Here is a 27,644-nt window from a genome sequence, read left to right on the forward strand (position 1 = left end):
CAGGAAGAGCTCAGACTTCAGCTTGCTGACTCTCGTGATTCGGCCCCTTTTGCTGCAGGCACTACCTTCAATGTCCAAACCATTAGTGATTTCTGTAATGCTAAAGTGGCGCTCTAGGGCAACCATTTCCCTTGCATTAATGTCCTACTTCCACTGCAGTGAAACAAAGGCTTATCCTAATGCCTCAGTCTACCTTAGCATGCTCCCTTAAACAACTCCGGTTAGGATCTGGAGGGCAGCACAAAGACCCAAAAGGAGAAACGGATCCCGTTCCACATGTACATTTGTAAAGCAGAACAATTTATTATCAAGTACAAGAATATCAAACAAAGCAGAAAAAAATCCATCAGGTTCACAAAATTGTTTTGCCACAATCTGCGTCACTTTTGTTCGGTACAGTACAGAGAATGACTTATCAAGATCGGCGAGTTTTCCACGTTAGCTTATATTTTAAGTTCTTGCTTTATTTTTGTAAATGTGGAACTGCGCTGCTGACACCAGGGCAGAGTAAAAGGCGATTGACAGGAGTGTTTGGGTGTCAGAGTTCGTAAAGTGCTTTTGCCCCTTTAATACTGGTCAGTCAGTCCTTAAACAGGGCAATGGTTCCTAAGTCTTCTGTGGGCCAGGAGGAACTAGTCCACATAGGAAGAGGGGTGCCCTGCCTTACTGCCAGTCAAAGGAGCGCTTCACCAGGCGGTAGAAGTTACGATTGTGCTCCCGGAGGTAGGAGCGTAGCTGTTGCAGCACGGTACTGTTGACGGCCGGGTGGGGACGCCCTTTGGACTCGTGCAGGCAGCGTTCTCGCCCCTCACTCCGGATGCAGAAGAACCCCTTGGTCTGGTTGAAGTAGAAGTTGGACGACATTATCCTGGGGGGCAGGTTGAGGAAACGCTCTACTTTCTGCAGCTCGGGAAGGGGGTCCCGGATCAAAGTGTCCCCATCAACGATGTGGATCTGCTCCAGAGGGAAGTGGCGCAGCCAGTTCCGCATATGCACGTCGTAGAAGCTACGCTGGATGGCCTTGTAGCGGGTGTTGAGAGCTCCGCTGCGCACCAGCAGATTCTCAATGGCCTGCACTGGCTTGTGGTTCTCCAGGCGGTTGAAGTAGACCTGGGTGTAGTCTGAGACGACGCGTTCAGTTGGGTCCCGCAGGATCAGCAGCAGCTTGATGGAGGAGTTCATGGCACGGATGCGCTCTGGCGCCAGGGAAGAGGTGAAATAGCCTGGCGTCTTCTCCACTGTGATCTGGTGCGGGTAGGAATAGGGCATCAGCTCACGGTACCAGTCAAAGCCCTTGGCGTAGTTCTCGTCCCAGTCGAAGAAGTGCACCTCTGTGGCGGCGGCAGCGACCTCAGGGTGGATATCTAGCATCTCCAGCAGGGCGCGTGTCCCCCCCTTGCGCACCCCAATGATGATGCTGTGGGGGGCATGTTTGCTAGTCCCCGGGGGTGGAGACAGAGTGACATTGGCAGTGAGTCCAGGGCCCAGATCCAGACTCTGAACAAACTCTGATGGGGCAGCATACGTCTGGAGAACCAGGAGGAACACTGACACCAACAAGCAGGCCATGGTGAGGGAGGTTGACGAGAAGAGAAAAATAGAGGAGAGGGGATGGTCAGAGAGACAGGAGAGCAGTGGATCAGGTTTAGCTGTGGATCAGAGCCATCTCTTTGTGATCAAAGCTCACATGAACAGAGCGGCTGTCTTCGTCTGCCATCGAGCATGAGGAGGAGAAATCACAGCCAGTCCAGAGCACATCTGCAGAGACAGAAGGAAGAAAAATGTACTTAGGTCTTCCCATTTGATTATCATGAAAAGCTAGCATAGCCCGAAGGCAATTTCTCTAACCTGGCAAAGCTTTCCAGTAATTAATAGAATGCAAGTCTGTCTCAAGTGTTTCCTCTCTTTTCGTTATTATTATTCATCTCATTCGGTTTCAAATGTTTTCCTTCCATCTCCCCCTCGTCTCTCTCCTTTCCGTATCAGGAGTCACTTGTTTTAATTATATGGTGTAATTTCACTGGCTGAAAAATATTTAGATCTCTCAGCCACATTTGTGGGATGAACTATGCAAGTGTCTGGCTCTGGGCCAAAACATAGGCCACACTACTTAAATGTTGTTTTACCGGGGGTCATAATCCTCAATCAATACACTTAACCTTCACCCGGGAACATTTCAATGAAGACAGCAGGGGTAAGTGTAAAGGACAAAGTGTGACTGTAAAAATAAGAGAAGCTTTTAGTTCTGGATAGTACCTTCTGATTTTCTATACATGTGAAGCAAGATCAAAAACAAGACCAAGAGAACTAAGGACAGGAGGACTAGGATTGAAAAATACTGGATAGACTCTGAACAGCCATAACATTTGGTCCTCCTGACCTTAAGTCTTCCCAAATGCTTTCATCAGGGAAACAAACTACGGGAGAGGTCGATTCCTCCATGCAAGTCAAAATAACTGCTCTGTTGCATAAACATCAAATACCAGCAAAAGGTCATGGTAAGGCTCTCTAAATAAACTCCCAGAATCATTATCCGGCTGAAAATAGGTTTCCCTGCTGGAAAAAAACCCCCAGCATAGGCTGGTCATGCTGGTGACCAGCCGCCACCGTGTTATGGACACTGGTAGTCTCTCGTGGAAAGACTACGTAAACATAAATGGTACCATAGATCTGTCACGATACGTGATGCGTGAGATCCAGTAGTATTAGTTCCGGTGTTCGTTTTTTTTCGCCACTGGTTATTTGGACAAAAATAAATGACAAATTATTATTATTATTTTAAATCACACTTTCGTAGGTGTTAGCATCTTTCGAATATCGGAACGGGAGGGAACATTTGTCCCATAGACTTGTCCGTAACCAACCAAGAGAGAGGACGGAGCTCTTCCTTCTGGTTCAGATCCTCATTCTAGTTCTTCTCAACACGTATGGACACAGAACTTAAATTATACTTTCGTTCTGCGTTAATTAACCGAGATAAGGACATTGGTGACCAGCCGTCGCTGTGTTTTGGACACTGGTAACTAAGCTGATCACAAGCATACCAGTCATGCTGGTCACCAGCAAAACTAGCATCAATTCAGCTTGCAAAGTTATGTTTTATTCCTATTGGGATCCAGTCAAAGTGGGGATATCCAAGAATCGGAACGTGTATTCACCCACAATCTGCATTCAGAATGACAGCCAGGCTTAGAAAGATTTAGAAATACCTAAACCATCTAAAACAGGAACAACCATTTCAGCAATGGTTGCAATAAGTCCAACTAACAGATTGGATTAGTTTAGAAAAATCTATATGTTAATCATGTTTGTGTAGCATAAGATTGAATTAATTCAATGTATACGCAAAAAAAAGCTGGAAAAGTACCAAATTGTCATACTTGAGTACAAGTAAGACACCTTAAAAGGAAGACTCAAGTAAAAGTCACCCAGTAAAATACTACTTGAGTAAAAGTATTTGGTTTTAAATGTACGTAAAAGTATAAATCATTTTAAAATGTCTTATATTAAGCAAACCAGACGACACATTTTTCAGTTTAAATTTACGGATAGCCAGGGTCAACACTCAGACATCATTTACAAACTAAGCATTTGTGTTTAGTGAGTCTGCCAGATCAGAGGTAGCAGGGATGACCAGGGATGTTCTCTTGATAAGTGAGTGAATTAGACAATTTTCCTGTCCTGCTAAGCATTCAAAATGTAACGAGCACTTTTGGGTGTCAGGGAAATTGTAAGAAGTAAAAAAGCACATTATTTTCGTTAGGAATGTAGTGGAGTAAAAGTTAAAGTTCTCAAAAATATAAATAGTAAAGTACAGATACCCCCCTCCCCCCAAAAAATGACTTAAGTAGTACTTTAAAGTATTTTTTACTTAAGTACTTTACACCACTGCTAAAAATATATAGAAACAAACTATTCTAAAAAGCTAACGGCAATAGACCATGCTGGTAAATATGATAATGATTTACATTTAAGACATTTAGTAGGACGCTCTTATCCACAGCGACTTACAGGACAAATTAGGGTTAAATGACTTGCTCAAAAGGTACAAGTAGATTTTTCACCTAGTTGGCTCAGGGATTCGAACGCATGCAACGCTTTTTACCGCTAGGCTACCTGGGCATGGTTTTGCAGACCAGCTTGACCATGCTGGACTAGCATAGACCAGCATCACCAGCTGAAGCATCATGCTGGTCAGACCACCTTGACCTGCTAGACCATGCTGGTCAGACCAGCTAGACCAGCATGGTCACCAGCATATGCTGGTCACCAGCATCACTAGCTTGACCAGCTAGTCAGCCAGCCTAACCATCTAAACCATGCTGGTCAACTAGTATAACCAGCTAGACCATGCTGGTCAGTCCAGCATCCAATCAGCACTGACCATACTGGACCAGTTTCAAATATATGCTGGTCTATGCAGTTGTTTTTCTTCTTCAGCAGGGTTGTTGACAGAATATGACTTTACTCCACCCACTTTGCTGTTGCCCAATATTAAAATCAACCACTAGCATGGCCATGAATGAATAAGCAGAAAGTGATTGTTAAAGAACAGCCACAGCTCACTCTGGATTAAGCTCTCTAGGTAGCTAAGCGCTTGGGCAATGTATAGGGCTGTGGCTAGGTAGCTAAGGGCTTGGGCAATGTATAGGGCTGTGGCTAGGTAGCTAAGGGCTTGGGCAATGTATAGGGCTGTGGCTAGGTAGCTAAGCGTTTGGGCAATGTATAGGGCTGTGGCTAGGTAGCTAAGCGCTTGGGCAATGTATAGGGCTGTGGCTAGGTAGCTAAGCGCTTGGGCAATGTATAGGGCTGTGGCTAGGTAGCTAAGGGCTTGGGCAATGTATAGGGCTGTGGCTAGGTAGCTAAGGGCTTGGGCAATGTATAGGGCTGTGGCTAGGTAGCTAAGCGCTTGGGCAATGTATAGGGCTGTGGCTAGGTAGCTAAGCGCTTGGGCAATGTATAGGGCTGTGGCTAGGTAGCTAAGCGCTTGGGCAATGTATAGGGCTGTGGCTAGGTAGCTAAGCGCTTGGGCAATGTATAGAGCTGTGGCTAGGTAGCTAAGCGCTTGGGCAATGTATAGGGCTGTGGCTAGGTAGCTAAGGGCTTGGGCAATGTATAGGGCTGGGGCTAGGTAGCTAAGCGCTTGGGCAATGTATAGGGCTGTGGCTAGGTAGCTAAGCGCTTGGGCAATGTATAGGGCTGTGGCTAGGTAGCTAAGCGCTTGGGCAATGTATAGGGCTGTGGCTAGGTAGCTAAGCGCTTGGGCAATGTATAGGGCTGTGGCTAGGTAGCTAAGCGCTTGGGCAATGTATAGGGCTGTGGCTTGGTAGCTAAGCGCTTGGGCAATGTATAGGGCTGTGGCTAGGTAGCTAAGCACTTGGGCAATGTATAGGGCTGTGGCTAGGTAGCTAAGCGCTTGGGCAATGTATAGGGCTGTGGCTAGGTAGCTAAGCTCTTGGGCAATGTATAGGGCTGTGGCTAGGTAGCTAAGCGCCTGGGCAATGTATAGGGCTGTGGCTAGGTAGCTAAGCGCTTGGGCAATGTATAGGGCTGTGGCTAGGTAGCTAAGCACTTGGGCAATGTATAGGGCTGTGGCTAGGTAGCTAAGCGCTTGGGCAATGTATAGGGCTGTGGCTAGGTAGCTAAGGGCTTGGGCAATGTATAGGGCTGTGGCTAGTTAGCTAAGCTCTTGGGCAATGTATAAGGCTGTGGCTAGGTAGCTAAGCGCTTGGGCAATGTATAGGGCTGTGGCTAGGTAGCTAAGGGCTTGGGTAATGTATAGGGCTGTGGCTAGGTAGCTAAGCACTTGGGCAATGTATAGGGCTGTGGCTAGGTAGCTAAGCGCTTGGGCAATGTATAGGGCTGTGGCTAGGTAGCTAAGAGCTTGGGCAATGTATAGAGCCATGGCTAGATATGATGTTTGGGACTCGGAGTTGGTATGGCCGCTGGGGCAGGGGCTAGGTATGGGGACTGGGTTTAGGGAATGCAGCCCTGGGGGCTGGACCTGCCCTGCAGCACTGTGGGTAGAGGAAAAGGTGCTCTACTGTAAACGTCTGTGCAGGGAGCCACTTATGCGCTGTGACAGGCGAGCTTGCCTGTCAGTGTTTCAATAGTGGAGAGCTGCCAAGTCCAATGCTAACAGCCAAGCGCGCTTCCTGTCTTATCCAATTCCCCTCGCTCCCTCTCAGCACACCGTCACCTGGAAGGAGCCATTGTTTCACATCCCGCTGGGCCGCAATGCTTTATTCAAGACGTGATGCATATCTTTCATGGCTTTTTTCCGTCACACAGCTGCCCGGCACACGATCTCAGTATCTGGGAGAGCATTTAACTAAAACTATTGGACTGAATGCTGAGGGAGAGAGAAAGGGAGTACTGGCAGGTTACAGACAAGACACTGGCATTGATTTATAGTCCCGAACTAGGTAAGAAGTCACGTTGTAGTTGGCTGAGTAAAACAACCACGATAAAATATACAGTGCCTTCGGAAAGTTCTCAGACCCCTAGACTTTTCCCACATTGTTACGTTACAGCCTTATTCTAAAATGGATTAAATAACACAATTTCCTGATCAATCTATACACAATACACCATAATGACAAAGAAAAAACAGGTTTTTAAAAACTTTTGCACATTAAAAAGAAAAATACCTTATTTACATAAGTATTCAGACCCTTTGCTATGAGACTTGAAATTGAGGTCAGGTGCATCCTGTTTCCATTGATCATCTTTGAGAGGTTTCTACAATTTGATTGGAGTCCACCTGATTTAAATTTGATTGTTTTGGACAGGATTTGGAAAGGCACACCTGTCTATATAAAGGTCCCACAGTTGACAGTGCATGTCAGAGAAAAAAAGACAAGCCATGAGGTCGAAAGAATTGTCCATTGAGCTCCGAGAGGATTGTGTCGAGGCACAAAACTGGGGAAGGGTACCAAAAAAAAATTCTGCAGCATTGAAGGTCCCCAAGAACACAGTGGCATCCATCATTCTTAAAAGGAAGAAGTTTGGACCCACTAAGACTCTTCCTAGAGCTGGCCGCCTGGTCAAGCTGACCAATCAGGGGAGAAGGGCCTTGGTCAAGTAGGTGACCAAGAACCCGATGGTCAATGACAGCTCTAGAGGTCCTCTGTGGAGACAGGATAACCTTCCAGAAGGCCAACCAGCTCTGCAGCTGGTTGGGCCTTTATGGTAGAATGGCCAGACGGAAGCAACTCCTTAGTAAAAGGCACGACAGCCTGCTTGGAATTTGCCAAAAAGGCACCTAAAAACACTCAGAACATGAGAAACAAGATTCTCTGGTCTGATGAAACCAAGACTGAACTCTTTGGACTAAATGCCAAGCGTCTGGAGGAAACCTGACAACATCCCTACGGTGAAGCATCATGCTGTGGGGATGTTTTTCAGCGGCAGGGACTGGGAGACTAGTCAGGATCGAGGCAAAGATTAATGGAGCAAAGCACAGAGAGATCCTTGATGAAAACCTGCCCAGGACCTCACTATTCATTACGATAAATTAACTAATAAAAATAAAAAAATGTTTTGCCTTGTCATTATGGGGTATTGTGTGTAGATTACAATTTAATTCAAAGCTGTAACGTAACAAAATGTGGAAAAAGTCAAGGGGTCTGAATACTTTCCGAAGGCACTAACTCTTAAGGCAAGTTAGTGTACTCGCCCTGAAAAAGAATGTGCTATAAACATCTTCATGTTTTACATCTGCAATCGTTTAGCTACGCCTACCTATGACAAATGACCCAACTATCACACACATACGGCACAATTCACTGACCTGTGATCTCATTTTACAGTTTGTCAGAGGCTGCAGACACTGTGGCTTATCTCATAGCATTACCACTGAGAGCCTGAGCCAGCGTAGCTCATGGTTCTACCCTACTATTCATCATCCTAGCAGGCACAGCGGGAGAAACAACAGGTTTTCTGCTCCACGGGAACCCAGCTCCCACTAATTACTCAAACCAGCCAGCCAGCTATATCTAAGGCAGGAGCCAGAACAAACCCTCATTCATATTCAGTGGGTTCCCCGTTCAGTAACATGTGGTGAGCAGCAGGTATTGTACTGCAGAGTTAGTTTTCTTAATGACACCTCAGAGGTCTGTTCATCCAGAACAATTATTGATTCTATGGAGCTTGATTACCAAACCCTTTGTGCAATCAAAACAGTATCATTTTTGTGCCTGGTTCAGTTGCGGGGATTTACTATTGATATGTAGGTATGTAGAGATGCCCTCTTTTTCACACACACACACGGCTCAGAATATCGGCTGGTATTGCGTGAATGTAATCCATGTGTTTGATACCATTCTATTCATTCTGTTCCAGCCATTGCTATGAACCCGTTCGCCCCAGTTAAGGTGCCACCAGCCGCCTGTGACACACACACACGCACACAAGCACTGTAACACACTGCACTTAGTGATGAGAAGACTCGTTCAGTCAAAAAAATAAATACATAGACTAATTTCGTTCATTTGAGTCAGTAACGCCCAGAGCATGCAGGACCCTCTACCGGTGAACTGAAAACTACAAAGAAACATGACTCTCTCGATCAAATGCCGTTCACCATAAGGGGCTTATTGGAGCTGTCGTTTGTGACTGAGACTTGTAAAAGTGTGCTTTAAACAACGTACATTTATTGATTGCTAGGGATACAAATAAGATGATTTTTTGTAGTACATTTTAAACCAGGTGTAGTTGTGGCCGCAAACTGGACTAGATTGTGGAATTAATTACTTGATTGCCGTGAGGATGATTACATTATTTGCGAACTGCAGCACCCCAAACAATTAGTTCTTGAGTTCGAGTTTGTTGAGCAGAGGCCGTGTATGTTTTGGCTCTACAAAGAGGCCGTGTATGTTTTGGCTTCTACAAAGAGGCTGTGTATGTTTTGGCTTCTACAAAGTGTCCATCACAACATTATATTAATTGCACCATGTGATCAATTATCAGCTCTAAACATGTATTTTTCATTCTCTATGCTGCCTGCAGCCTCATCTATTTTGCCTGTGCGCAGATACAACCGTTGTTTGTCGGATCACGTCTCCGGAGTCACCAGAGGGGTGCATATTAATAACCCTGCTGTAGAATTCATTGAGGTCAGCAGGTCAAACTAAAACTAAAGACTAAAATGAATGAGCCATTCAGAAAAACAAAATCATGACACTAGTCTGTATAGAGAGTTGTTCATAAAAAAACTAAATCATTCGCAAACTGCATATCACTAACTGTGCTAGACTACACTGTAGTCGCACTGGCCCTTTCTGTGGGCCACTGGGCCGTACTGTGCCGGATGGCCCTCGGCCAGGCTCCAGGGGCCTGTTACCATGGTGAGGAATAGCCAAGCGGACCGGACGCCAGCGGAGTGTGGTGATAGATTATGTTGGGAGGTGGGACTCAAGCCCAATCAAAAACGCACCACCGCTCTTCTTGCGGAGGAGATGGAATGATCAAAACCAACTGCAGCTCACACACAGTGAGGTCAGGGCATGGAGCCATCCTTCCATCTTTCTTACGCTCTCCCCCCCCCATCTCGTTCATTCTGTCGTCACTGTCGTTTGCATAGCGAGATGTTACAAGACCTTAAACCCAGTGCCTATTCATCTACAGTACAAGCAGAAAGACTAATTGTCAGCTTTCTCCATTTCAAACACCCTCTCTTTTTCTCCCTCTTAGATGCCTGATTACAACTTCAAAAACACACACACGATGCCTTCATCGCGAAAGACCTGCAGTCCTTGACACTAGGCTGGTTTACAGTTGGTCTATAGACATGTCTAAACAATTAGAATGTCTATTTTTTTTTTGATACCTTCTTTGCTTTCAGGCCCACGTGGAAGGGATGGTATGGGGAGGGGTGGTTCCTGGCTGGAGACATTTTGGATGGAAGGGAGGTTGGAGGCTCACTTCTTTGTTAATGTTCCTTGACATACTAGGAAAGAACAATAAATATCTTCTCTCTATTATATACACGCACACCAACACACTAGGTTCGCTAGGCAGCTAAAGTTAGCTAGGCTAGGTGTTAAGGTTAGGGTGACGGTTAGGGTAAGGTCGTGGCGGGCTCCCGAGTGGCGCAGCAGTCTAAGGCACTGCATCACAGTGCAAGAGAAGTCACTACAGTCCCTGGTTCGATTCGAGGCTGTATCACATGGGGCCGTGATTGGGAGTTCCATAGGGAGGCGCACAATTGGCCCAGCATGGTCCGGGTTTGGCCAGGGTAGGCCGTCATTGTAAATAACAATTTGTTCTTAACTGACTTGCATAATTAAATAAAGGTTACATTTTTTTTAAACAAGGTAGCATGCTAGTAGTTAAAGGGTTAGCTAACATGCTAGTTAAGTAGTTAAAACTTAGTAAGTAGTTGCAAAGTTAATAAGTATCTAAAATGCTAAAGTTGTCCATGTGATTCGAACCCGGGAACGTTTGTAATTTCAAATCAAATCAAATGTTATTTGTCACATACACATGGTTAGCAGATGTTAATGCGAGTGTAGCGAAATGCTTGTGCTTCTAATTTACAGTGCTATTATTGTCTTAATTTAGAGTTTTACGGATGGGAAAATAAAACTTGTAATTTTCTGCACATGCTGTGGAATTGTTGCAATATTCAGGAGTGTTTTTAAAAATTTAACTAGGCAAGTCAGTTAAGAACAAATTCTTATTTTCAATGACGGCCTAGGAACAGTGGGTTAACTGCCTTGTTCAGGGGCAAAACAACAGGTTTTCACCTTGTCAGCTTGGGGATTCGATCTAGCAACCTTTCGGTTACTGGCCAAACACTCTAACCACTAGGCTACCTGCCGCCCCAAAAGGGTACTTTAGTTTAGATGAGAAGTTGCTCACATAGTTGATTAACAGTTAGTTAAAAACATGCTTACTGACTACTGTGATATTTACTGAAATATTGCTGCTCAGCCAGAATGTAGAGTTGCCAAGCCATGGCCAAAGGTAAGACAATGTCAATTAAGAAGTAGAGTATACAGACTCTTCTCAACTCCCACCAGTCTGAATAAGTATGAGTATGAGCTAGAGCAATGGACTAGTAACCGAAAGGTTGTAAGATCAAAGCCCCAAGCTGACAAGGTAAAAATCTGTTGTTCTGCTCACTGTTCCTAGGGAGTCATTGAAAATAAGAATTTATTGCAAACAGACCTGAAAGAAAGACTGGGTCGTGTTTATTAAGACCTTGAAGCAAAACATTTGTTTGTGCAACAGAAAACTGAAATTATATTTATGTCCAGGTTGTCCTTCCTCTTTTTTTTTCTTCCCCCGTTTGGTTACTAATAAATATAACCCTGAACTCCTCGGTTGTTGTGGTTTACTGGATATTGCTACACTGATGTATGCCACTAATGATGAATGTTTCAGAATACAGAAAAAAAACATTTACACAGAACTCTATGGAGAAAATGTTGAGGACACATTAATTTCAATGTATCATTAAGCGCCAGAGAAAGAGTACAGTACACAAGCTATTCAATAGCCCAGGTTCTTGCAACATTCCTTGTAGACGCACTTTGCAAGGGTGGGAGGGGTTGGTAGGAGACTTGCTCGCTCATCAAATTGGCGTTAGACTCATGTATACCTTACCTACAGCGCCCCCTGGTGGCCAGCAAGTAAACATTTGGCCATTTCTACCCACTTGGCAGCTAAACGATTTGCCAAATCAAAGTGTGTTAATCGCATACACAGTTCATCAAGTGTTACAGCAGGTGCAGCGAAATGTTTATGTCACTAGCTTCTGACAATGCAGTTAGATGTCAAACAAGTACACAAATAATTCAATTGTGAAATAAACACAAAAGACACCAGAAATCAACAACGGCGGGAACGAATCCAATTAACAATCCAAATAGCACTGTAGCAGCAATCAAAATGCAATCTATACATATGTACACGGGGGAAATTTGCACAAGATATAGTACAACCGATATGTACAGCAGTAGATATATCAGAGTGAGCTACAGTACGTTGAGAATCCAGCATAAAAATAAACATGCAATGTGTATGAACTAACTCAAATACAATGTACAGTAGTATTAGAATGAGCAATGTCGAGGGGATACAGTCTTTAAATAGCTACACGGACAGATGTCACCTTGCAACTTTATTGACCTTTTATTTCAACATTTGCACTCCCATGTATTCCCTACACACACACTCACTCCAACGCAAATCTACCTCCATCTCTCCATTATCCCTGCACATGAACATATGGTATTGAAATGAAAATATTTCCTGTATGTAGTATGCTTACTTACCTACTTTGTGCATTTCATATTTTTCCAGTAATACATTGTTATTCATTATTGAATTGTTGGGGTTTCAGTTAGCAAGAAAGGCATTTAACCGTGCTTGTGCATGTGACAAAACATGAACTTAAATACAGTGTCCAGTGGTTCAATGTCTCTGTAACATGTGACAACAGTGTTGGCGGCGTGTGTGTATGATAGCTTGCGTGTGTGTTTTGTATGAGTGAGTGTGCATCACCTGGTAGACGACTGGTGATGGCTGTTCAACAGTCTGATGGCCTGTTAATATCACTAGGCCCTGAAATTAGTGATGAGCTTGGAGGTCACTATGGCGTTAAAAGCTGAGCTGCAGTCGATTAACAGCATTTCTCATATAGGTGTTCCTATTGTCCATGTGTAATAGGGTGGTGTGCAGTGCAGTGCGTCGGGTATGTTCCTTGACTAGCCTTTCAAAGCACTTCATGATGACAGAGTGCTACAGGGCGATTGTCATTTAGTTCAGTAGGCTTGCTTAGGTACAGGAACAATGGTGGCCATCTTGAAGTAAGCAGGGACGACAGACTGGGAAAGGGAGAGGTTGAGAATGTCCGTAAAACCCAAGCCAGCTGGTCTACGCATGCTCAGAGAACACGGCTTGGGATGCCTTTCCGGGCCGGCAGCCTTGCGAGGGTTCACACGCTTGAAGGTACTACTCAAGTCGGCTACAGAGATCGGGAGCCCACAGTACTCGTATGCAGTGGGGCCCATGTCGGCGGCTCGGTGTCGTTTTCCTCGAAGAGGGGGGGAAACAAAGAAAAAAAAAAGTGTTCCGCTTGTCTGGGAGTGAGGCGTCTGTGTCCACGATTGTCTGAAGTCTCTGCCACATGCATATTGTGTCTGAGACATAGTAGAATGTGTTTGTGAAATTCCAGGAGAATTTCTTACATTTTCTTTGTTAAAGTACCTGGCTACAATGAATGTGGCCTCAGGATATTCGGTTTCTGATTTGTTCAAAGTCCAGTGTAATTCCTTGAGTGCCAGCATAGTGTCAGCTTGTGTGTGGTATTCCAGGTCAGGGGAACAGAAACTCTTGAGGGTTGGTACATTCCTACAATCACACCATGGGTTGTTTATCATGAAACACACTTCTGCTTTTAGCTTGATCAAGCACCTCCACTGTCAACAAAGTCTCGGTAAGGCAGAGTAAGTCACAGTCTCTCGTATCGCTCTGGTAGGAGATCCACGCTCTGAGCTCGCAAAGTTTTATTGTCCAGAGACTGTACATTAGCAAGTAGTATACTAGAAAGCGAAGGGTGGTTTGCCCTTTTCCTTAAAAATCGGACAAGAACTCCCGCTCACCTTCCTCTTCTTTGGCAGTATCATTTTGGGAAAAAAGGCTTCCGTGATGAATGGAACTGGGGCTCCCGAGTGGCATAACGGTCTAAGGCACTGCTCTCAGTGCTAGAGGCTTCACTACAGACCCTGGTTCGACTCCAAGCTGCATCACAACCGGCCGTGATTGGGAGTCACACAAGGTGGTGCAGAATTGGCCCAGCGTCATCCGGGTTAGGCAGTCATTGTAAATCAGAATTGGTTCTTAACCTTTTATTTAACTAGGCAAGTCAGTTAACTAAAAACTGCTGTAGTGCAGACAAAGGATCCAGCTCCGTAAAAGGGTGACTAATCTTCAATCTGATGTCCAGAAGTGCTTGTCGGTCATATTAAATTATACTAGAAACTTTCTGATCAAATAATGTAAAAAAAAGAACACAAAAATAAACAATGACTGCAAAGTTCCCTGGGAGCTAGCAACATTGTCGGCACCATCTTGACAATGAACTTGTCACTCAACATTGTGTGAAACCTGGCTTGCCAGACTAGGAGTAATTCAAAGTAACCCAATAATTGATGCAAGCTTTGCTTCAACTCAAACCCACAAGCACTCCAACAACAAAACTTGATCCCAGTCTTCAAAACAACCAGCATCCCAAGATGTCCTTCTCTCGATGAAGATGGTACCACACACACAGAAATATAAATCTTTTCATTCTATTTATAAAAAGGCACCACTTACGACAGCCTTCCCACATCTCCACTCCATATGCTAATTTTTGAATGACAACAGGCAGGAAGAAAATCTTTGTTTTGGCTGAAATTGGGTAGCTGTTGGCAGCACGAGCTGGGAGAAAAGCGAGGAGCGCCAGCTATTAGGCTATTTCTGTAGCGCATGAGTAAGGCGACGACCTAATCCGCACCCACATGTCAGCAGAGTCATTCATTGTGTGCTGCCGGTAAACTGCCATTAACTGGTACAGACACACGTGCCCTCGGCGCAGACACTAATTGTGGTGTTTTAACTCTAATCTGGTGTTCTCTCTGGTTAAGTCTATGGCGGAGTGGCGCTCTTTCGTTCATTTAACTGCAGTCGGCTCGACTGCCGAGAGCAGCATCTACCATTTAGACACCCGTCTGCCAACCACCATCTGTAGCTAGCAGCATTTATGGCTGGAGCTCCGTGTGTGTTTGTGTGCGTGTGTACATGCATGTGCGCGCCTGTAATCAGAGTGCTCCCTGCGGACCACGATACATCCAAATGGGGATAGCCTACAACACTTTAATACATCCAAGTATTTCCAATGAGTTTGCCACTAGCAAGTACTGACATTTTGTGTATTTGTGAAATGACCAGATACCCTGTCAGCAGTGGTGTAAAGTACTTAAGTAGTACTTGAAAGTATTTTCTACTGAAGTTGTTTTTTTTTGGGGGGGGGGGGGGGGTATGTATATTTTACATTCCTAAAGAAAATAATGTACTTTTTATTCCATACATTTTCCTTGACACCCAAAAGTGCTCGTTACATTTTGAATGCTTAGCAGGACAGGAAAAATGTCCAATTCACACACTTATTGAGAGAACATCCCTGTTCATCTCTACTGCCTCTGATCTGGCAGACTCACTAAACAAAAATGCTTTGTTTGTAAATTATGTCTGAGTGTTGGAGTGTGCCCCTGGCAATCTGTACATTTAAAAAGCTCAAATTTTAAATGATTTATACTTTTACTTTTGATACTTAAGTATATTTGAGCAGCTGCATTTACTTGTTATACTTTAGTATATTTAAAATCAAATACTTCCAGACTTACTTTTGTAGTATTTTACTGGGTGACTGACTTGAGTAATATTCTATTAAAAAAAAGGTATCTTCACCTTTACTCAAGTATGACAATTGGAGTACTTTTTCCTTCACTGACTGTCAGCCAATAAACATCCCTCACTCTGAAACAGTGGAGATATATGATAAACAGAAATGGATGACCGGTCTACCCAAAGCCATATATTTATCTGATATGGCTCTACCCTTCTTCAGCTTGAATATATGCATTGCTTTACCATATAAAGTATTCACTTTTCCACATTTTGCTGTGTTACAAAGTGGGATTTGTCATTACACAAAATACTCTGTCAAATTGGAAGGCAATTTCTAACATTTGTAAAAAAAAAATAAAAAAAAATCATGATTTTTTTGTTGTTGTATTATCTTGATTATAGAAGTATTCAACCCCGAGTGACTAAAAATGATAAAATCACCTTTGGCCATGATTACAGATGTGAGTCTTTCTGGGTAAGTCTAAGAGCTTTCCACACCTGGACTGTGAAACATTTGCCCATTATTGTTTAATAAATTGCTTAAAAACAATTTTCAAGTATTGCCATAGATCTTCAAGCAGATTTAAGTCAAAACTAACTCAGCCACTCAGGGACATTCATAGTCTTCTTGGTAAGCAACTCCAGTGTACTATAGATTTGGCCTTGTGTTTTACCTTATTGTTCTGCTGAATGGTACATTCAGACATCTCCCAGTGTCTGGTGGAAAGCAGATTTTGCCTGTGCTTAGCTCCATACCGTTTCTTTTTTTTGACCTGAAAAATTCCCCCGTCCTTATCAACTACAAGCATACCCATAACATGATACAGCCACCACTATACTTGAAAATATGGAGAGCGGTACTCAGTAATGTGTTGTATTGGATTTTGCGAGTAATTGAAAAACCTCCCTGGTCTTTGTGGTTGAATTTAATTTCGCGACTGAGGGACCTTACAGATAATTGCATGTGTGGGGGTACAGAGATGAGGTAGTCATTCAAAAATCATGTCAGAAACACTAATTGTGCACAGACTGCACACAGTCCATGCAACTTATTATGGAACTTTAAGCACATTTTTACTCCTGAACTAATTTAGGCTTGCCATAACAATGGGATTGAATACTTATTGACTGAAGACATTTCAGCGTTTCATTTTTAACACAAATTTGTAAACATTTCTAAAAACTAAATTCCACTTTGACATTACAGGGTATTGTGTTTAGGCCAGTGAGACAACCTCAATTTCAATCCATTTTAAATCCAGGCTGGAACAACAACACAAAAATTCAAGGGGTGTGAGTGAATACATTCGGAAGGCACTGCACATACACCCGGAGTTGCTTTGACATTTGTCAATGTCTGACGATTTACTCCGGGCATCAACTGACGTCGATTCCCTAAGAGGCATTCTGGCAGACAAAACAGGCCGACGTACTCATCACCCCTGAATGAACGGCGACCGCTAATCAAAACCTACACCGACTCACTCAGGGAAGCAGTCCACAGTCGGTCAGATAGTGACACTGAGAAAGGCTCCAATCACAGAGTGGCCAGATGAGATTCATGCCATCTGCCAGTTCTGACAAAACAGCTAAGTGAGACAGAGACGCAAGCATGTGCACACAGAGACAAGGACACAGGCATGCGCACACAGACAACGTCGGTGACAAGCATGCCAACACAAACACATTAGCTCATCGCGCATCTTTAAGTCGTTGCAAAGAGTCTGATCTCTGTTTCGGGGTTCCTCTTAAAGTCATCGGTCCGTAGTTCTTCTAAAAGTGAACACAAAAGCCGAGTCGGAGACAACCACCCTCTCCCCGCCCGACTTAATTAAAACAAATTCACTTCTGCTTTCTCTCGCTCTCTTTTCCCTGTTCATTCTCTAGAAGGCTGAGCCTGGCTCTCTCTCCAGACTCTCCAGGCCTCCCACAAGCTGCAATACACACATACATTATGGATTAATTACTTCATCAAATAAAAAGCAGGGCATCTTGTGATAAACTGCAGGGATACTTTTCATCGTTGATGAGGCCTATCTGATGAATAGTTTAACGAGGGAACTATAGCAGGGTCTGTTTAGTGCTGACAAAGTTTTCACAGTAAGCGGGAAGCCTGCAGAAAGGAGTAAGACCGATCGGAGACTCACATAATCACTTTAGCGAATGCGTTTTTTTGTTTACCGTCAGTCCGTTTGTTTATCCTCCACATCCAACCCCCTCTGTTCACCGTCTGCGCAGAGCAAGAGAGTATGTGCATGCTCTAGGATCAGTTAAGCCTTCTGTGTCATCATGTACAACGAGTGTACAAAAGTGCTCTTTCCATGACAGACTGAGCAGGTGAATTCCGGCTGAAAGCTATGGTCCCTTATCGGAGGTCACCTGTTGAATCCACATCAAATGGGGGAGACGGGTTAAAGAAAGAATTGTACGCCTCCAGACACGGGTTGTGTATGTGTGCCATTCAGAGGGCGAATGAGCAAGACAAAAAAACAAAATGTAAGTGCCTTTGAACAGGGTCCGGTAGCAGGTGCCAGGCTTTGAGTGTCAAGAACTACACCGGTACTGTTTTTTTTTTCTCCTTTTCTTCACGCTCAACAGTTTCTCGTGTGTATTGAGAATGGTCCAACCACCCCAAAGGACATCCAGCCAACTTGACAACTGCGGGGTGCATCGGAGTCAACATGGGCCAGCACCCCTGTTACGGTGGACTAAAAGAGTGCAACTCAATATTAGGAAGGTGTTCCTAACGTGTGTACACAGTGTATACGATTATATGGACAGGTGGGAACCTGATCCTGGATAAGCATTCCTACTGTGAGATGCTTTGTGGATAAGGGCCCAGTCACCCCGTTCCATATAACCTTATTCATTATGAACTAAATGGAAAAAAAACGCATCCTAAATATTTACTCCTACTATGAAAAGCTTAATGAATACAGGCCCGGAAGTCTCCAACACTATGGACGTCCTGGTGTTGCTTCTTCGTCAACACAGCTTGCATGTACCCTCCAGAGATGTAGGCCTACCAAAACCCTAGAGGGGTAAAACCAGTAACTTCAGACAGAGTTCACTTCTGATCTTCTACAAATCTACAGCTGGTACATGTCATGTTCCTCTACATATTGGACTCTGTTCCCTGTTCTGGAAACAATAGTGTCCTATTGGAAGACGCACACAGTGTGGCCCCGCCAGCATTTTCGTCGCGACAAATATGTACTTATCAGGCACTGCAGACAAGACATTTCTTGGGTTTTTGAGCTGGCCCTTCTGTGATCCAACGCTGAGTGCCAAGCACTGGAGCGCTTCGACTGCCGATGCAGCTGGGAACTCATTCTAATAATAATCCATTGGATCCAAAGCATTTCCCAGTTTCCCACAGTGTTGGGTATCTTACTGCAGTGTGTGCCATCTGTAAACCATTCTAGCTGAGACTGAGATATGCAGATCATAAGTGGTATGGATCGGTATTGACAGACCTGGAAGCACATTTTTGCACACAGTGAGTGACCTTGATCTCATTACAAACAATGTTCACACGAGACGATCCCAGTGTTGAGTTCTCAGATAACCAGAAGTTGTTGCACTACATGCATGCTGCCTATTGATTGTAACCTAAAAATATATTTTTTAAAACACACGGCTCTGATGATGTAGGTCAAGATGGCGGAGAAAAAAACCCAAACATGAATCAGCACAAACATGCTTTGAATGCATAGGCATACTTCTCATGATTGTCGGTCTGTGCATAACGTATGCGTTTCGTTCAGCTGCCGTCTGAGCACACTTTGTATCCCTTTGGACACAAACGAAACTGTCCCTGTGCTAAACTTCCAGCGGCATCCTTGTAATTCCCCACAATTAAGCGGAATAGATTGCAGGGGACACGTTTATCTATAATGATAATCTCTAGCTCCATTTCGCTGCGTCCCAGCTCTGAAGCAGAGGACAGCAGAGGTACAGAGAGCTGATTGGGCTGACACAAACAGCATCCGAGCCTCACCTGGTAGTCGTGTTAGCAAGCTGGGCGCCACCATTAGATTATTACCATCAAGCCCTTCCCCGGTGATGCTGTACCCCCAGTTCCCATCTCTACGGCTGTCTGCCAGACATTTTCAAGGGAGATTTTGTGAGTGTGAAAAACAATCTAGCACTTCACTTAGAGGGTGTCTATGTTATCAGTTAAAGAAATAAAAAATAAAAAAAATAAAAAGGGTGAATGTGTGAAACAAAAATACATGGTAATTATTTCTGACTCAAAGTACATTTAATACCCAAGAGGGAAATAGCTAGTGATTCTGTTTGTGTAGCTTTTACTGTCTGACAGAATGAGGTTATGACTGTGTAGTCAGGAATTGTTTGGGAGGGTTCTCTTTGACAATATCAGCATTGGAGCTCTGGCCTAATGGACAACCACCAAGTCCATGTCAGTCATCCAAGCCCCAAAACTCTCACGTTCCCCTGCACGCTATTTGACCAACCCAAATAACTAGATTTCCATACATACACACGTCCATAAGCATTTTGTTTCAGAGCAGTCCGAAAGTCATCATCTCTAAAGTCAAACTTTTAAAAATCAGGTCACAAGTCTTTTTTTTTTTCTTTTTTTGACACGCCTTATCATAACTGTAACGACTTATCGCCCTAACCTTTCTCTGTCACTTTCATCCGTGGCCTCTTGTTCTGCGCTTCCTATGAATAAGTCATCGGGGCCTTTGGCTTATTGCGCATCGTTCCGCCGCCTCCGTGGCCCTGTAAACCAACTGAAGTGTTTATGGGAGATAAGAGACGGTGGAGGTTGCACACCCAATAACGCCTTTTATCATCCCACGTTCTGCAGCGATATACATTCGACGAGAGAGCCCATACTGAAGATGAATCCTTTAATTAGAGGAGTTTGTGGACCCAACATCAGAGGCATAATGGGGGGTTGGGGGGTGGGATAAAAAACAGCCATTGAAAAGGGCAGCATCTGCGGGATCTCTCGTTGGCCTTGTCTGGTGCTGTGCTGTGTCTGCCGGCGTCGATGGCGAGATAGGAGCCCTGTAACCTCAAAGCAATATCTGTATAAAAAAAAAATAATAATAATAAAAAAAAATTGAAGACAAGCATTGTAAGCTTTTCTGCAACGCTTGAATGCCACGGGTTGCCTAGACTATTTAGAATAGATTTGTTCAGTTCATTGATTTTCTTGAAGCTTTATCTGTGCAAGTCATGTCTACATTATCGGTTGAATTACTGCCAAAGTCATTCATTTACTCTGCTCAGATTTCCCGTAAGTCTAACACTACCCATGGAGCAGAAAAGGCTTACCAATATTACACATTTAAAAAAGAACGCATGTTCAAGGTTACTCTTGACATGAATGTGCCTTATTGGTCATGGTGACCATACGGAGAGAAACAGATGAAAAGACAACAGCAAATCCCTTCGCAATTCCTCCGATTTTGAGCACACAAACACATCTACCAAGCCTTAGATTACATAGACAATGGTCACCACCATACTTCGACCAGACAGGCAGACTCCAACATCCCGAATATAAAACACCTAGCACAAAACATCCTCTACCTCTGGCCAGTGCACACCACGCCGTCCCTCTTGACATCCTATGATACTTAACCTTTGACAATATTCAACGGCAATTTTAAAAGGTTAGCATCACAAGGCCATTCTGTTCCTACTCCATAAAAATGTTACCTTTCAGACCTCTGAATAGGAAGTAGATGAAAATTTAATTAGCCAAGCAGACATGTGCCAAAATACTCAGATAATGACTGTCGCTCCTATTCCCAGTCATCTGAATAATCATTGGTGAAATTTTTTTTTTGAATTAATTACTCACTCTCCCAGACTGAGGAAGAGCGATTGTGGCCTCGATTGCATAATTTACAAAACTCCATAATTATCTCCACTCCACAGTGAATATGTAGTAGTCAAGGGGACTCTCATACAGTTCCTGTTTGTCTCTTTGACTGCTCAAAGCCTGATTATCGCCTGTAGAAGACAACATGACCAACAAAAAAAAACATGTTATGAGGGATTAATTGACTTTGATTCCCACATAACCATCCCAATGTTGTTGTTTTTTTTATTACACCTACAGTGTATGAGTAAATCGTCAAGTCGTCATATACCCCATATAACAGCCCGATGTTCAAACAAGTTCAGATATAGTATCACAGGTCTAAAACAATAGGAAAGATAGTAATAGCCTAGTGGGAACTGGGGAAAAGGGATGATGCGACCCCCTTCCTTGAATCTCCTATAAACCCCAAATGAACCATTCTGCATCACAAGCAAGCGCCAAAGCTCTATTGGTATTTAACAAAGATTAGCTTTAAATTGATGATTAACCTTGGTAATCCTATGTGCACATTGAGAATAGCTCCACTTGTCTCTTGCAAGAGCCACACTAAAGAGCTGCAATATTGTTCGGGGAAAATTGAGGCTCAGCGAGCAAATGAGGAAGCAGTGTTATCTGTAAAAATGGCGCTCCGGCGGATAATGAAGACGAATCTCCAGAACGGAGAGTCCTCTCAATGAATCACAACAGAATCATTTCTCTCTCGCATTGGGCATCTTTTAATAAAAGCTCTACGTCCAATACATCCCATGACAATATTGCGGCCCTTATCTCACCAGGGAGCAGAATTAACGCCTGCCATTGCTTATGCGGCTGTATTAAGGACTAAATCGGACATTAAATGAGTCATTTCTTCATATTTAACTCAGACTGGGGAGGTAATGGTTTAATTTGCCGGGCAATGACTGTCCCCCGTGGATTTGGCTTTGCATTCAATCACATCCTTCTGCCTACCACTGCTACGTTGGGTATATCGGCTCCCTCTCGTATACAATTTACTGGACCACATCCCGTATACACTTCTGAAATGATCAAATATAGCACAAGTGGTGGGGAGAAAAAGGCATAGCTCAAGGCTAAGACGGCGCTGTCCATACAGACCCAAAGCAACGGACTTGAATCGTTCAGGTCCACGGAAAGCACCAAGTCAAGATTTTTTTTAGACTGTCACTCTGGCAATGGGGAGACCATTTTAAAGCCACACCGAGATACTTCACAGGATACCTTTCATAACCTGTGCACCTCACCGCTATCAACAGGTGTCTCTTTAGATGCCACTGCCTTGGGCCCCATCCCGACCACCTTGTGTGCCCATGACCCTTTAACCCCTCTGGTACCCAGCCTACTACTCAAACAATCTCCATACAAGTTGAATTACCCATACATGTTTATATCCGAGGCCTTTATTACAGCCCTATTTGGCTTCAGCGATATCATTGTGCTGCTTCGTTCTGCCCCTATCCCAATGGCACCTTGTCACTGTCACTGACCCATACTACACCACAATATGGAGTTCAATGGCAGGGCACAAACACTGAACTACAAGCCATTCATAAGAGCACTGCATGCATGTGGCTTGCCCTGAAGTTGATTGACCTTTTCACCTACATAAACCTCAGTGCTTATAAATAGCAAGTTTCAGTCCAACTCAAATCTTTTGCTCATTACAAAATGTCAAATGCCACTCCTGGTGCCATGTGAGAACCAGTAGAGTTGACATTGACCTTTTGCTATAATTTGTTGTTCTTTTAAAATGATTTTATTAAGTGCCAACAAAACCCCCTAAAACTTTTGATAAAAGCCCCTGCTGAATTACAAAGCTACCTCCGATTTCATTTAAGAAATGAGTGACAACAGCTTGATCTTCACCTAACAGTTGCTATGACTACACCTCACACATGCATAATATGGGCATAAAGTGGCCCCTAAACGGGGTCCCTCCTAAATCACCTTGTCAAGGCGCCCAGACAAATGAATGCCCTTATCCTAAAATACATTTTAGAAATGCCTCTGTGCTGAGCCTCAGTCAATTAAACCTATTTAAATTAAAAATAACTTCCGTAAATTATTTTAGGCCAAGAGAGTCAGAATATTGGCATACTCTATATACACGAGAAGAAGAAAAATATTTACAAATGAACACATAAGACCCGAACTCTGCCGAAATCCAAACACCCCCCCCCCCCCACTCTCAAAACTCGATCTCTCCCCTAATGTGGCAGAAATGACATAGCAAGGCTGCAACACGAAAAAGCCTGTATGCTACACAATACCCAATAACGAGGGATCTGCTTGACATGTACCTACTCATCTGACAGAGGAGATAGGGAGGGAACAAAAGGTAATGAATAAATTAGCTGCCAGTCATCAACAAGGGGAATGATACATCTACTTCATAACACACGGAAATTATGGCGTCTGCAGAGCTCAGAATCCCTGATGAAAAAAATTACCCATAAAATACATTCTGAATTAGATGTCAGAGCCTCTTCCCCATCTACAAGCGCCCTCACCCACTCCCTCTATCCCTTTATCCCATTATTCCAAAATGACAGCAAATTGAGCAGAACAAAGCCCATCGTCTGGTAGCATGGATCGTAGAATGCATCTAGGAAAACCTCATCAAAATCCATGTGCCTTTAACAAGGCTTTCCTCGGGCAAGACCACAGACGCTGGGCTTTTGAGGCAACAGCGTGGCGGCACCCGAGCAACACGAGGCGAAAGACGGCGACAGTATCAATACTGCTTTTTAATATGGGAGTTCCTGGTTACTGGTGCGAAGGCAGGCGAGCCGGCAGAGTGGGATCAGGCAAAGTGGGATCAGCCAGAGAGACATAGACTAAGTAGAAATACGCTCCGCGCAAAACCCTGCCGTACTCATGAATAATGGAATGCTGTACAAATATGTAAATCTGGGCATTAGCCTAGTTATTCCCCTGTACTGTAACTTACAGTGACTTGTCTATTATGAGCCGCCTATTGTAAGGAGGAAAGAAGGCCTGACAGCTAACTTCACAGTCTCCACAGTCACTAGCTAACTCGCGTCCCCCCCCAAAAAAGGGACAGATGAGCAGGGGAAGTGGCTACACGCTACGGTTACGCAGCACTAGATCGCCGAAGACGTAAACAATGAGCATTGTGTGTTCCGCCCCCACACTAAATTGCCGTGCTACTTAAAGTAACAATTGCACAGGTAGGATTTGGAAGCCTATAAGATAGCGGGAATGAGCATGAAGTTGTCGCTAATCGCCCGATTCTTCTCAAAGGCTGGTATGAAGTGTTGATCAGTAATAAGCACACAGGGGATGGAAATGAAGGTTCTACAGGCAGGCAGAAAATAGGCCACTGTACTGTATAACGTTGCCATCATAATGTAAGCCTATGATGAACACTTCCTGTTGAATATAGTCCTACAATTATGTGGTAGTCATCAACAAGGACCCACCAGTAGTACAGGTTGTTACTGGGTCCATGAGAGGTTGAAATCACAGGCCACATGAGGCTCCTGCCCACATTCAGCACAGGCCAGAAGCACAATGAATGAGTCACCATGCTTCTACGATGAGCGACATAATTATTAGCGTCAATCGAAGTCAATTGTTGAGGACATATAGGACTGCTCAGATTTGAAAGAGAACCTGACATGCAATACCTGCCCTCTCACCATGGCAACAGAACAGGCCACACCCCAGCCTCATATCCCTCCAGCATTCAAATATCCCTAAATAGCCAAATCAGGAAGATAGGCCTGCTTTTAACTGGATAATATTAACTCCAGACTTTAGGGTTTGGAGATTGAACCTGGCACACATTACTGTTGAAAACACTTGATTTCATGATAGATACTCCACTTCCTGAGGGAGAATACCAAACATTTTCTCCCATACATTTTTGGGGGGAATACATTTACATGTTTACAACAAAAAAAAAAACTGTGCCATTCCTTCCACTGGTACAGTTATTATTTTAATTCAGCAAACACAACCTCATTTAATATTAATACCAATCTCGTGTTGTCTTTCATTGGTGTTGAAGAAAACTTGAAAAATATCATTTAGATCCAGTGAAATGTAATACAGTAACATGGAATACATCAAATGAAACCCTGGGGTTAAATTTTAGTACACCAGAGATGCTTTCGCTCACAATCTCCCCCTCTTTCTCTGCAGTGCTGGATATTTGGTGGGAGTAGCTAGTCCAGTGCCTTATTTTGGCATTGCTTGCTTCTGCATTAGTCTGTAGACTGCATTTGGCCTAACATGTATTCATGTGACATCCTGACACTGTGGGATTTAGAACGTACCTCATGTGTTGGTAGGCCGGATCACACTAACGTCCTGTTTTTAATAACTGAATTCCAAATAGACCCTAGCCCATCCCCTAGGCACTCCTGTAGATCTAAAAGAATTGGATAGGTGTAAGCAACAAGAGTGCCTAGGGGTCCATTTGGAATTCAGCATCTGAATCAGTCACCCTCCAGCTATTCTCCGTACTAACCCATCCCCAATTCCCTTTGCTCTCTGCTCAACCCTGCATGCCCCATCCTTGGCTACTATAGAAGACAAAAAGAAAGCCAACAAACAAACGTGACAATGATTCTGCTGCAGAGAAACAATGAACCATTCATGGTAATCAGTGAAGTACGAAAATAACGAGCTGAGCCCGACCCTCCATCCTGAGTGGTTGTCCATGAGGCGGAAACCTTGTCTTCTCAGACCTGCTCAAGTTCAGTGTGCTACTAACAACCCGCTCGCAATCGTTCCATTACAATACCTTGTAGGTTATGCTTCAGCTACATGCTAGAACTGTTCTTTATTCTAAGCAGCGATCTAAACTTTATTAGGCGGGTGGAATTACTGACAAGCATGCAGGGCACATACTTTGGGTCCCGGACCTCCAGGGTCCCCCCATTGACATGGCATAAGTCATGGCAAAAATGTGGAAAAATTGGAGGAAATTAGCTTTTAAAAAATAGATGCATCTCCACCCCATGGCAAAATTAGTAGAATTGCATGAGACTAGTTAGAAAAAAAGAGGGTAGAATTGCAGCAGACTTGCTTTAAAAACAGCAACATTTTCTACGCCATCAAGGGGGTGGGGGGGGGGTCACTGAAATGTTTTTGTTAAGAGCCCCCCAAAAGGCTAGGGACAGCCCTGAACACAGGACTGGATGCCAGAAGCATTTAATCTTACACTGAAGACTTAAAATACTTTTATTTTATTTTTATTTTTTTTCAAAAATCAAACTGCATTCATTCGTCTACACCACCCACACTATTCTAATTACAGGCGAATGAGACAACCCATGGCAATAATGAATAAGTCTAGCCCTGTCATAAGTGATATAGGAAGCTCCTGGCTCATCTTAAAGGAAAACTCGACACTAACTATATTTTGGTTTACAGTCACTAAATGTTTTGCATGTCAGCAGACTAACTGATGCGGGGCAATCTCTCATTGAAGCCCCCTCGACCAACCACCTAGAGAAAAATGATGATAAAGTCCCCCAAGTCCCAATATTCATGAACTGAAATAGGCAGCAGGAACGGGAGCTCTCACACGGGGTAATAAAGTTGATGGAAAGATCACACCACCGCCGTAAACGCAGCACACGGCCGCACAGGTGCACTCACGCCCTTCTGAGCACACAGCCCATTGTTCTCGTGAAATCCACACCTAGTTTGTACGACTCGCTCACTCCAGTTTCATCAAAGACTTACATATTATGTTATCTTCTGCAGCAAAGGTAACTCTGGCTCTTCCTTTCCTGTGGAGGTCCTCATTTAGAGCCAGTTTCATCATAGCGCTTGATGGTTTTTGTAACTGCATTTCAAACTTGAAATTTTCCGTATTGAAGGACCTTCATGTCTTAAAGTAATGATGGACTGTCGTTTTTCTTTGCTTATTTGAGCTGTTCTTGCCATAATATGGACGTGGTCTTTTAACAAATAGGGCTATCTTCTGTATACCACCGTTACTTTGTCACAACACAATTGATTGGCTCAAATGCAAATTTAACAAGTTGACTTTTAACAAGGCACACCTGTTAATTGAAATGCATTCCAGGTGACTACCTCATGAAGCTGGTTGAGAGAATGCCAAGTGTGCAAAGCTGTCATCAAGGCAAAGGGTGGCTACTTTGAAGAATCTCAAACATAAAATATATTTTGATTTGTTTAACACTTTTTTGGTTACTACATGATTCCATATGTGTTATTTCAAAGTTTTGATGTCTTCACTATTACTCTACAATGTAAAAAATAATAAAAATAAAGAAAAACCCAAAGGATAAATAGGCGTGTCCAAACTTTTGACTGGTACTGTATATACAAACAATATATCTCACACACACATCCAAAAGTATGTGGACAACACTTCAAA

At 43.6% G+C, this 27,644-nt stretch overlaps 1 protein-coding gene across 4 annotated transcripts in view; it reads right to left on the reverse strand.

The window, feature by feature from the left end:
• Positions 1-279: 279 nt before the first annotated feature.
• Positions 280-27,644, reverse strand: part of LOC115136365 (heparan sulfate glucosamine 3-O-sulfotransferase 1-like) — a 31,255-nt gene continuing 3,890 nt past the window's right edge. For 2 of the 4 annotated variants that reach the window (XM_029671952.1, XM_065023286.1), the window contains exons 2-3: positions 1,688-1,758; positions 280-1,547 (exon numbers count right to left, since the gene is read on the reverse strand). In XM_029671952.1, coding sequence (XP_029527812.1) covers positions 664-1,547; positions 1,688-1,724 — 921 coding nt within the window. In that variant the 5' untranslated portion in view covers positions 1,725-1,758 and the 3' untranslated portion in view covers positions 280-663. Of the gene's footprint in view, positions 1,759-27,644 lie in introns of all 4 variants that reach the window. The other 2 variants (XM_029671953.1, XM_065023288.1) reach the window with 1 other exon arrangement.

The sequence above is a fragment of the Oncorhynchus nerka genome, linkage group LG10 (genome assembly GCF_034236695.1).
Source record: "Oncorhynchus nerka isolate Pitt River linkage group LG10, Oner_Uvic_2.0, whole genome shotgun sequence".
NCBI lineage: Eukaryota > Metazoa > Chordata > Actinopteri > Salmoniformes > Salmonidae > Oncorhynchus > Oncorhynchus nerka.